Raw genomic sequence first — 12,749 nt, 5'->3', positions numbered from 1 at the left:
ACAATTATTGATAAAGGGAAAAAACCTCCTGGTAAAGAAAAACCCCAGACAAAGGCTGACCAGTAGTCAACTTTTGTCCTTTCCCCATCCTTGATAAAAAAGCAAAAGAACATCGCACCCTTACTCAATTTTACCAAACTGGCAGCTTTGCAAAAGCCTATTGACAACCGAGGCTTATCACCAGCTGCATTAAAGAGCAGTTAGGAGCTTATAATAAAAATAATTTCTAAAGTAGTGTCAATAGCTTTGATAGTATTGATCATGCTGACCAAGTCAAGATTATGTTTTGCCTATGCTTCTGTGAGTCAAGGCTATGTTTCTGCCAAGTTTTGCTTCTATAACCTTGCTTGCTTGCCTTGGTAACAAGGCCTTAAGCCCACCAATTGAAGACCACCGCTGAGTGGTCCCACTATGAGTGACCTATTACAAATGATTACATATGATATTACCATAAAGAACAAATTAATTTAAAGGTCATATAACTGTAACCAATGAAAAATATGCCAAACCTGCCTTGCATGGCTTGTATATATAACTCTATCTAATCTACCCCTATAAAAACACATCCTACCCTGAGCTCAAGGCTGTTCCTACTTTCCCAGTGGAAGGAAGTGGTCCCATGTGGTAGTAATAAAGTTCCTAGCTCGGCAGAGAGTGTGCGGGCAGCCGAGATGCCACAGCCGCCCAGGGTCTCCCAGCCCCCAGGCCCTCGCAACCCCCCGGGCCCCCGCAGGCCCCCGGGCACCGCCCCAACCCCGGAGCCCATGCGGCCCGCTGGGATGCTGCTCCGGCCCAGGCGGCCGCCACCGCTGGTGCTGCCCTCGCCGACAGATCCCATGGGCGAGATGCTGCCGCCAGCTGAGGACGCACCAGGGACCCCACCGCGGGCGGTGGCGCTAGCCCTGAGGCAGGTGCTGCGCACTCCCGCAAAATGTCCTCGCTGCTACAAGTTCCTCAAGAACAAGGTGCCCAAGGCCACTGGCCAAGCGCCCGGGCCCTTGGACGCACAGATCCACGAGCTCATGGGGCTGCTGGGCGACGATGGGCCGGACGAGCGCGCCCGCCGCCGCCCCGCGGGGCCGGGGTGCCCACAGCATGGCCGCCACCCCGCCCCCTCCGCGCCCGCACCAGCCCTAGATGAGCCAGGTAGGCAGGCGGCCGCGGGAGAGGGAAAGGGTCGGCAGGGCAAGGGGGGGGCGTGGGGGGGGGAGGGCGATTGGGGCTGGAGGCTGGAAGGGGCGGCCGGGGCCGGAGGGTCAGAGGCCGGAGGGTGGGCTGCAGCACTGACCCTGCGCTCCCTCCCGCAGCTGCCGCATCGCCCTGGGCCCCTGCCAACCTCTTGCCATCGGCCGCCACACCATCGCTGAATGCTGCCCTGCTGCAGACGCTGACGCACCTGGGCAACATCGTGGGCATGCTGGGCCTGCTGCGAGACCAGCTGCTGACCCGGAACCAGCACGTGGAGCAGCTGCCTGGCTCCTTCGACCAGACCTTGTCCCTGGCCCTGGGCTTCATCCTGGGCAGCGTGGCCACCCTGTGCGGCATCCTGGGCAAGCTGAGCTAGCCACCCCGCCACCCCCCCACCCCCAGCATTCAAGAAAGCCTTTTTGATAAAAAAATAATAATAATAAAGTTCCTAGCACTTTTATCTGGGTTTCGTGAAGTCTCTTTTGGATCCAGGATATAATAGATGTAGGCCCAAGTGAGATCCAGGACCCTGGGCCTTGAGTTCAGGGACTTTGGACTGGTGTCAGAAGAGCCACTCCCTAGGGGACAGCTGTGGAGAGAAGTTCCTAGCAGGAACTTAGAACTCAAAAGCCTCTAGAGGTAAGTTGAAAAGCCTGGCCAGGTATAGTGGAAGGGGCAGAAGGGGAGGTGGGATGCAGCAGAACTCCCAGCCACGGAGGAGTTTGGGATGCGCCTCTCCCCAGTGGAGGCAGATTAGGGTTCTTAACCTGGAGTCTGGCCTCACTTGGGTTCTTATTTGTTCTGTCTGTCTGTTGGAGGTGCCTTCTGCTGCTGTTTGCTTATGCCTGTCTGACCATTTGGTTTGTGTGGCCACCTATCTGTGTCTGTTTTAGTTGACATTTCTGTCTAAATGTCTGAGAACCACAAGCATGGAGAAAGGGATGAGATGGAGAATCTCCTGTTAAACCTATGTCTACAACCCTAACCCCAGATGTTGGAGAAACCTTGGGATGAGGTGGAGAATCTCCTGTCAAACTTAGTTCTCCACTCTGGTGCTGATAAAATTCCAAGGGGAAAGCTTATTTGGCCCAAGCAGGAAAAGTAAGAAACAACTTCTCTTTAAGCTAATTCTGAGATCACTGATATCTTGCTTTTTGTAGAAATGCACCAAACTTCTTTATCCATCACTTTTGGAAATGCTTTTAGAACCCTTTTCTTATTTTCAGGAAAAAGCCAGGGCATATGAGTACTGTTACCCAAGGTCATCTCTGCACTCTCTGCCAGGTAGATTGGCCCTCCCTTAATGTAAAATGGCTGCAGGAGAGCTCCTCTAAACTAACACCTCTCTTCTAGGTTCAGAGAGTTATTTTGGGGCTCTCAGTCACCGAAGTCAGGTACCCTAAACGCCAGAGCTCACCATTCTCTGAAAAAAAAAACCCAGACAATTATTCAAGTTATTAGAATCTGTTATTTTTGTTCATTTGGACATCTCTGGGGGAATAAAAGTTCCAGCTCTGTCTGGGCCTGGTCATAGACCTGCTCTGTTTTGTCTGTGTTGCAGCAGTCAGGACGTGGGCATGGGAGGTTGCAAGACCTTACAAGCTTCAGGCTGCATTTTCCTGCAGAGGCAGCCGGAGGTGAGGGCATAGACAGTTTGAGCCTCGTTTGGACATTTGGCTTGTCCGAACAGTTAAAAAATTGTAAAATGCTCTTGTCTAAAAAGAAAATTGGATAAAAGATAGGCTAGTTCAGTTTCAGGTGACTCCCACCTAGCCTTCCTCCAGCTGAAGGTATTCACAAGGCCAATTGGTAAAATGCATTGCTAAACAAGCAAGCCCTGGGTAAATGAAGCTCAGCAAAGGCACTTTGTTTTACAAATCTTAAATCTTTAGATCAAGATTCTGGACTGATTTTCATTTTTGTGCACTTTAAGTTTTGTATGAGTATGTTGGAACATGTTCAAGATGAAAATCAGCATGCTGTAAAAAAAAGAGTTTAAACTGTAAGGAATGTCATCAGATTTGTATGCCAAATATCTTAAAGGATTATTGTATTGTTTTAAACAGGAAGTTTAGTTAAACTTTCTAAGAATTCTTTAATTTACAAATCAAAATCTGTATTTTAAAATTCGGTATTTTAAAATGCAAAGGTTGTTTACACTGTAATCAAGTTATCTGACTCAACAAAAAGGCATTGGCTGTTTGGGATTTAGTTCCCTCTGCTAAAACTTGGGGATACTATTAGAAATTTAAATATAAAGGTTTATTTAACACTGTCAAAGATTTTACCTGTTCTGTCTAAAACTTTACCTGTTCTGTCTGAAACTATTTCATTCAAGAATCAAGAAAAAAAAAGGGAAAAACTTAGACTCTAATAGAAGAACTGTCTTTTGAGGTGAGGGATGTAGAGGCAGACGTGCAGCTCAGCCAGTCATGCAGGTTGGGACAGACCCTGGGGGGAGTCCACGCATGGTAGAAGAGGGCAAGCTGGCACAAAGGTAGTTCAACTAACCCTGAAGAGTTGGGTGCATGCACATTCCTTAGGAGGGGCTGTATGACCAATCTTTGTCCTGTCCCTTTCTCTTGCAGACAGACACAGGAAACATAATGGTAAAAATGAGTGATGTCATGATCTGATTGGTATTCCTAAAACTGCCACTTGGATGTATTAACTTTGAAAAAGCCTTAAAAATATGGTTAGAAAATTTATTAGTATATGATTTGCTTTCATTGATACTCTGCAATTGGATATGTTTTTTTAAAAGGCATATAGATGGGCTGGGAAGGTGGGTCAGTGGTAAAGCACTTGCCTTGCATGCATGAGGCCCGGGCTCAGTTCTTTAGCACCACATAAGCAGAAAAGAAACAACCAGAAGAGGCACTGTGGCTCAAGTGGTACAGCTCTAGCCTTGAGCTGAAGACCTGAGGGACACCACCTAGGCCCAGAGTTCAGGCCCACAACCAGACACCCCCCACCAAAAAAATAAAAAAGCATATAGGTGTTAAGTCTAGCTTCTTGGTACAGTACTGGTGATTAATTCTTGCATTAACAAAAAATGGTCATTTGAGTTCAAAAGTTTTTAATGTATATCTGTTTTAAAATGAGTAGCCAAGAGGAAATAGTGGTACATATCCTCAAGATTTCAAAGGAGTTTTCAAAATACAAATGAAAACTAAAGTATAAAATGTTAAAGCAGAGATTAATAAAAGGCTTAAATTAGGATTGGTAAGACTTTAGCCCACTTATTTCTTGGGCAGTTGTTTCTTCAAGGTTTGTTGTTGGGTGATTTAACTTTTGAGTTCCAGGTATATTTTAGATATGAGACCCTTGTCCGTTGTATGGCTAGTGAAGATCTTCTCCCAATCCGTGGGCTTTCTGTTGATCTTGCTAGCTATGTACTTTGCCATGCAGAAGCTCTGCAATTTCATGCAATCCCATTTGTCCAACCTTTCTTTGATTTGTTGTATTTCTAGGTCTCTGTTAGGAAAATTTTGGAGACCTGGGTTTCTCTTATTCCATCCTGTAATGTTTTCAGAGTGTCTGCTTTGACTCTGTGGTCTTTGATCCATTTGGAGCTGATTCTGATGCAGGGTGATATATAAAGATCTAGCTTTAGTTTTCTATAAGTAGTTAACCAATTTTGCCAGCACCATTTACTGAAGAGGCTGTCTTTCATTCTATTTTTTTAGCCCTCTTATCGAAGATTACAAAGTTATAGGTATGTGGGTTCATTTCTTGGTTTTCAATTCTATTCCATGGGTCCTGAGATCTGTTCTTGAGCCAGTACCAAGCTGTTTTGATTTCTACAGCTTTGTAGTAGAGTTTGAAATTTGGTATTGATATTCCTCTAGCAGTGTTCTTTGTGTTAAGGATCGCTTTTGCTATTCATGGTCTTTTATTTTTCCATATGAATTTTTGGATTGCCTCTTTTATTTTCCTGAAGAATGAGGTTGGAATATTGATAGGTATCGCATTGAATTTTTAGATAGCCTTGGGAAGTATTGCGATTTTCATGATGTTGATCATTCCAATCTAGGAGCATGGGAGGTTTTTCCATTTTCTAATTTCTGTTTTGATTCCTTTTTCAAGTTTTTAAAGTGGGTTCCTCATAGACTCCACATAGACCTCCCCTGTGACCCAGCAATCCCACTTTTGGTCATTTAGTGGAATTATCACAAGCAAAGCCGTACTAAAGCTACCAGCACAACTATGTTTATTGCAGCATTATTTACCACAGCTAAGATATGGAACCAACCCAGATGATCCTCAGTAAATGAATGGATCAAGAAAATGTGGTATATATGCATAATGGAATTCTATGCCGCTATCAGAAAGAATAACATTGTCCCATTTGTTAGGAAATGGAAAGACTTGGGAAAAAAATATATTAAATGAAGTAAGCCAGGCCTAAAGAAACATAGGTCCCATGGTTTCCCTTATTTTCAATAACTAGTACATGTCTGAGACAATCAGAAACAGTCAGATACGTTGATGTAAGGTTAAATGAACCCCAAGATAAGGACTCGAATAGTTTTTCTTTCTTGCTATTGTTTATAACATATTTATAAGATGATTTGTTTGTTGCTTTGTATGTCCCTCCCCCATGGCGGGGGCGGAGGGGTTGGAGGATGGGGAGGGTGGGAAGATATTGTAAGGGGAAAGAAAGGAGGAGGCAACAAATGTACTCATCACCTTGCCCATGTAATTGAAACCTCTACATATGGTATTTTCACAATAACAACAAAAAAAAAATTCTTTGAACTTAAAAAGAAATTAGGATTGGATGGGCTGGGAATGTGGCTGGGCTGCGAAAGTGGCTTAGTGGTAGAGTGCTTGCCTAGCATGCATCAAATCCTGAGTTCAATTCCTCACTACCAGGTATTCAGAAAAAGCAGGAAGCAGTGCTAGCCTTGACCAAAAGAAGCTCAAGGACAATGCGTATGCCATGAGTTAAATCCCAAGGACTGGCAAAAAAATGGAGATGAATTCCTGGTTATAAAGTTTGAAAGTTAAATTGTTAATATTTTTCTCAAAGTGCAAAAAGGAAAAATTAGGATTACCAAAATAATTGCTTAATTGCTATTTCAGTTTGCTCTTATAGTTTTTTTTTTTTGTAACAGTTCCAGCAGGCCCACACAAAGGAGTAAGGATTCTTACAAGTTTGTCAGATATAACTTTCGGCCCTTAATAAGTTCGAGGTAGACCATGCTTTAAAAAACGATTTCTAAAGACCATCTTTGTTTCTTTTAATTGGAGTAAACATGGCCTTTTGTTTAGACTTGTTGATCTGAGAACTGTGGTTCAAATCCAGCCTGGGCAGAGAAAGGTCCCTGTGAGATTATCTCTAATTGGTCAACAGAAGAGTTGTTTGGGGGCTCAAATTGGCAGAGTGCTAGCCTTGAACTCAGGGCCTGAGCGCTATCGCTCATCTCTCCAGCTGAAGTCCAGTGATTAAGGAAAATGCCAAGGTGTGTGTATCCCAGCATGGAGAAAGACACTCCTGGGACCCTGGCAATGATGAAACATCCAGAGGCAGTTACAAGCCACTGCTCAGATGGCAGAGATGGTATCAGATCCTGTTTGGCCTTTCAAAAATTGAAGGACTGGGAAGGTGGCTCAGTGGTAGAGCGTTTGCCTTGCATGCATGAGGCCCTGGGTTCGATTCCTCAGCACCACATAAGAAAAAAGAAAAAAGAGGGAAGTGGCACTGTGGCTCAAATGGTAGAGCACCAGCCTTGAGCTGAAGAGCTGAGGGACAGCACCCAGGCCCAGAGTTCAGGCCCCACGACTGGACCCCCCCCAAAGAAATTGATCAGAGCCAGGAAGTCATGAGAAAGTAAATTGTAATCATGCCTTTCTAAATGTTTGTCTGCTTCATAATTGGGCAAGAATGTGCCAGTCATCTAAGTGGGTTGTAAAATGTGTGGGATAGTTTAAATTCCCAAATTAGGGCTTTGAGCAGATACAGGGCATAACTGTTGGAGACTTCTTAAATTACAGGAGGGGTTCATTTTACCTAACATCATCTTATCTGATCTTTTCAGCTTGTCTCAGACATATACTAGTTATTGCAAATAAGGGAAACCATGGTGAAGAGCTACAGTAACTCCATTTTAAGATCAAACCTCCTGAGCTGTGCTGCCCTCAGAGTAACCACCAAAGAGAAAGTTCTCAGACAAACCCCAGGTTGCCACCAACCCTGCCCATCCTTAAGGAAAAGAACAGTTCCCTAAGTATTCCATCAGAAAAAGGCAAGTGTGGTCAGGGTGGACTTAAACCCCCTGAACTTGTGGACTTGCTTTTGTGGAAACCCCCTAAACTTGTTTGTTCGATACTATAAAAGCTGTTCTAATTTTGTGCTCGGGGCCTCTTAGCATCACCGGTTACCAAGTGTGCAGAGGACCAAGCTCGAGCTTTCAATAAACGACTCTTTGCTGTTTGCAAAGAGCCTGGTGGTCTGTGAGGGGCACCCGAAATCGGGTACTTCAATGGGATCTATGTTTCTTTGGCCCAGCTTACTTCACTAGATAAGGACACAAGTAGTTTTTTCTTTCTTGCTATTGTTTCTAACATATTTATAAGGTGATAGTTTTGTTGCATTTATGTCTCTTCCCCCACAGTATAAGCCCTGTTTTCACTGTATTTGATGTTGGTATATTTTGGGGAGGGGAAAGGAAAAAAAACAAATTGTTTAACTAGGGATACAGGTGGACCTATTGCAACAATGAGATGTGCAAAATCCTATGTTGAAAAGCAAACTTTACAACTTTGGCACCGGGGGTGAGGGTATAGTGGTGGAGATGGGAGTGAAGGGATGGTAGGGGAAAACCAAAGGAGGAGGCAACAATGCTTGATAAGAAATGTACTCATTACCTTGCTCGTGTAATTGTAGCCCCTCTGTATTGCATTTTCACAATAAAAATTATTTATATATATATGTATGTATATATATATATATGTATGTATATATATATGTATGTGTATATATATATATATATATATATATACATATATAAATTAAAAAATTGCAGAAGGTAACAGCCCAGGGAAAAATTCAGATCTCTTACAGAAAAAACTTCAATGACTTAATGTACATAAGAAAAAAAGTGGGGAATGAGATAAGGAGGTCAGATCTGACTGGTGCCATATTGGCCACATGGTGGATGATAGGGTCTCGTATCTTGTCTTCATGCCGGGGGAAGGAAAATGCCTCCATCATCATCTGACTCCCAGGTGATGGATATTCCAAGATCCCTGGAGGCAGGGGTGAGCACTTGGCTGATAGAAATTACCAGTCCCAGGCACTGGACTGGCAGATTTAGTAACCTGTGGACCTGTCCCCTGCTGAGACCCTATTTAGGCCCAGCCCAGCCACCATTATGTCATGCCACATGTGTCACTGTGGTCATGTCTTGTCTTCTGACTCATCTCCAGTCATCATGGCATCACAATTCAACTCTCCATTGGAGTTGAATTGGTTTGTTGGTATTTTTGTTCTTTCTTTCCTCTCTAGACTGTTTCCTAACCGTGTTTTGTGTGTTTGGGGGCTTCAGGCCTTTGTAAAAATGGGTGGCCAGCAGCCTGCTAACTGTGTAATAAAGACTCCAATATTCCATCTACCTAAATGTGGCTTCTAGGATGCTTTACATCCGGCGTAGTTACCTATTTTCTAACAAAGATAAAGTGAAATATTTTGAGTGTCCACAATTATTTTGGGAAATTTTCCTAGAATTAATAGACTAAGTGCTGGTGTTTTAGTCATAAAATAGAATGAGGTAATTTGATATGGTAGGAATGGGGCGTAGACTAACACTTACCATGTATGCAATGTTATACTAGTAATTCCAACTCTGAAGACTTCAATATCATCATCTGATAATTAAAAATAAAAGTAGTTCTAATTTATTTAATTATTTTGAGGATTAAATTAGATAACCTAAAGTACTTGGAAAAACAATCAACATTTGCTACTTTCTACCTGTTATTTTATCATGTGATGAATTCTAACATTTTTCATGTGATATTTATATTGTGTCTATTTAGGATATACAATGTGATGTATTGATATTCATTGCTTTGTTCACTTTCCTGTCATTATGAGGAAAAAACCTGCAAAGAAAATTTCTGAAGAGGAAACTATTATATTTTCTCATGGTTTAAGAGAATGCAGTTTAAGATCAGATGTCTCCATTGTTTTTAATTGTATTTAATTAAATAGTGGTACGAAGGAATTTCCATTCAACAAATCAGTTTATAAGTACAAGAGATGTTTACATTACATTCCCACATCCTTCCAAAGCTCACCCCATTTTCATTTTTTCTAGATTCATACTATCCGCATTGAATATTATGCCTTCACCCTCTTCCTCTATAACTCTCTTTATTCCTTCCCTTTGACTTCCCTTCACAACTTCCAAGTGATAGTTTCCTGGTATTCATTTTTTTAGATTAAAAGTTCAATTTTATAAGAAATTACACTTCTTAAATACTCCTCTGAAAAGAGAATGCTTTGGTTAATTCTGTTGTGAAAAGTTGTGTAATACTTTTGCCTAAAGGTCTAGCTTCCAAATAAGCGACAGAACATGGTTCCTTTGTGTGTCTGGTTCTGGTTTACTTTACTTAACATATTTTTAGATCTATCCATTTCTTTGCAAATGATGTAACAGTCTTCATATTGGATGGGTGCCATCCAATTGTGGATATGTGCCACACTTCTCTAACCATGCCTCTGCCAAAGGATATCTTGTCTGTTTCCATAACTTTGCTAAGGGGAATAATGCAACAGTGAACATGATTGTGAAAGTGATTGTACTGTAAATTTTTGTGAAAATAATGTAGAGAGGGGTTACAATTACATGGACAAGATAATGAGTACTTTTCTTATCAAGCATTGTTGCCTTCTCCTTTGTTTATCCTTCCCATCACTTCCCAGCCACCCCCTGCCCCGCAACCCCAACCGATTCTCCCCAACCACCCACCAAAGTTGTAAAGTTCATTTTCTACATGACAACTTGTTCTTCTCATTGTTGCAACGGGTCCACCAGTATTCTTATTTAAACGACTTGTTTTTCCACTTCCTCTCCACAAATTATCCAACATCAAATACAGTGAAAGCAGGGGTTATACTGTGGGGGAGGGACATAGAAAGCAACAAAGAAATAATCTTATAAATACTTTAGATACAAATGCATGAAAGAAAAAAACATTTAAATACGTATCTTAGGGTTCATTTTCCTAACATTACATTATCTGATCTTTTCTTCTTGACTCATATATATACTAGCTATTGCAAATAAGGGAAACCATGGGACCTATGTTTCTTTGGGCTTGGCTTACTTCACTTAATATAATTTTTTCCTAGCCTTTCCATTTCCTCACAAATGGGGAAATTTCATTCTTTCTGATGGAGGCATAGAATTCCATTGATTATATATACCATATTTTCTTGATCCATTCATCTACTGAGGATCATCTGGGTTGGTTCCATATCTTAGCTGTGGTAAATAATGCTGCAATAAACATAGTTGTGCTGTTGGCTTTAGTGTGGTCTTGTTCGTAAACATTTGGGTAAATGCCCAAAAGTGGGATTGCTGTGTCAGGGGAGCTCTATGTGGAGTCTTTTGAGGAACCTCCATACTGCTTTCCAAAGTGGTTGAACAAGTTTACATTCCCACCAACAATGCAGTAAGGTCCCTTCTGTCCACATCCCCTCTAGCATCTGTTGTTATTAGAGTTCTTGATTTTTGCCATTCTAACTGGAGTGAGGTGGTACCTCAATGTTGTTTTGATTTGCATTTCTTTTATGGCTAGGGAGGTTGAGCATTTCTTCCTGTGTCTATTGGCCATCCTTCTTTCTTCTTCAGAGAAGTTTCTCTTTAAGTCATTTGCCCAGTTATTTATTGGGCAGTTGTTTCTTTGAGGATTTGTTGTTGGGGGATGTAATTTTTTGAGTTGCAAGCATATTTTAGATATGAAACCCTTTTCCGTTGTATGGCTAGTGAAGATCTTCTCCCAATCTGTGGGCTTTCTATTGATCTTGCTAGCTATGTCCTTTGCCATGCAGAAGCTCTGCAACTTCCTGAAATCCCATTTGTCCAACCTTTCTTAGTTTGTTGTGTTTCCGGGTCTCTATCAAGAAAACTTGGCCTGTGCAAAGGAGACCTAGGGTTTCTCCTATTCCATCCTGTAATGTTTTCAGAGTGTCTGCTTTTACTCCGAGAGCTCACACCAATACTCCTCCAACATTTCAGTGGAATTGAAAGAGAAAGTTCACTACCGAACACATTCTATGAAGCCATCATCACCCTCATCCCAAAACAAGGCAGAGACTCATCAAAAAAGAGAACCATAGACCCGTTTCTTTGATGAACATTGATGAAAATTTCTCAACAAAATTTTGGCCAATCGACTTCAGCAATTCATCCAAAAAATCATACACCATGATCAAACAGGATTCATTTCAGGGATGCAAAGCTGGTTCAATATACACAAATCAATTAATATTATTCATCACATCAACAGGAGCAAGGATAAGAACCACATGGTTATCTCAAGAGATGCAGAAAAAGCGTTCGACAAGATACAACACCCCTTTATTATGAAGGTTTTGGAAAAATTAGGAATACATGGAACATTCCTCAATACAATAAAGGCTGTATATGACAAACCTACAACCACCATTATACTTAATGGTGAAAAACTAAAGCCATTTCCTTCTAACTCAGCAACAAGACAAGGATGTCCCCTCTCTCTGCTTCTCTTCAATTTAATGTTAGAATGCATAGCTACAGCAATAAGACAAGATGCAGACATAAAGGGGATCCAAATAGGGAAAGAAGAAATAAAACTCGCCCTCTTTGCAGATGACATGATCTTGTATCTAAAGAATCCCATAGACTCCACTCCCATATTACTCAAGCTGATTCAAAAGTTTGGCAAAGTAGCAGGGTATAAAATTAACGCCCCCAAATCAATGGCTTTTCTATATGCCAACAATGAGTAAAGGGGGGCTGAATTAAGAAAGCAACTCCAATTGTAATAGCCCCACAAAAAATCATATACCTAGGAATTAACTTAACCAAAGAAGTGAAGGACCTCTATGATGAAAACTTTAAAAACTTGAAAAAGGAAATCGAACAGAAGTTAGAAAATGGAAAAAACTCCCGTGCTCCTGGATTGGAAAGATTAACATTGTGAAAATGGCAATACTTCCCAAGGCTATCTACAAATTCAATGTGATACCTATCAAAATTCCAACCTTATTCTTCAAGGAAATAGAAGAAACAATCCAAAAATTCATATGGAACAATAAAAGACCCCGAATAGCAAAAACGCTCCTCAATGGAAAGATCACTGCTGGAGGAATATCAATACCAAATTTCAAACTCTATTATAAAGCCATAGTAATCAAAACAGCTTGGTACTGGCACAGGAACAGACCTCAGGACCAATGGAATAGCATTGAAAACCCAGAAATGAACCTACAGACCTATAGCCATCTAATCTTTGATAAGGGAGCTAAAAAAATAGAATGGAAGAAAGACAGCCTCTTCAGTAAATGG

The 12,749-nt window shown here is 41.6% G+C and overlaps 1 protein-coding gene across 1 annotated transcript; it reads left to right on the top strand.

Annotated features, from left to right (window-relative positions):
• Positions 1-671: 671 nt before the first annotated feature.
• On the top strand, positions 672-1,564 carry LOC138835098 (undifferentiated embryonic cell transcription factor 1-like). Its single transcript, XM_070033773.1, has 2 exons — positions 672-1,146; positions 1,308-1,564. Exons 1-2 carry the CDS (start codon positions 672-674, stop codon positions 1,562-1,564), a joined length of 732 nt encoding a protein of 243 aa, XP_069889874.1.
• The last annotated feature ends 11,185 nt before the right edge of the window (positions 1,565-12,749 follow it).

Source organism: Dipodomys merriami, unplaced genomic scaffold (assembly GCF_024711535.1).
Source record: "Dipodomys merriami isolate MVZ:Mamm:240054 unplaced genomic scaffold, mDipMer1.0.p SCAF_2277, whole genome shotgun sequence".
Classification (NCBI taxonomy): domain Eukaryota; kingdom Metazoa; phylum Chordata; class Mammalia; order Rodentia; family Heteromyidae; genus Dipodomys; species Dipodomys merriami.
Note: the sequence above shows the minus strand (reverse complement) of the source record. Positions and strands in the feature narration are given on the sequence as shown.

Excerpts from the sequence above, each read along its gene's own strand:
- LOC138835098 (XM_070033773.1), top strand. The coding sequence starts at position 672 with ATGCCACAGCCGCCCAGGGTCTCCCAGCCCCCAGGCCCTCGCAACCCC. Across the intron at positions 1,147-1,307 it reads ACCAGCCCTAGATGAGCCAG|CTGCCGCATCGCCCTGGGCC; the intron begins GTAGGCAGGCGG and ends TCCCTCCCGCAG.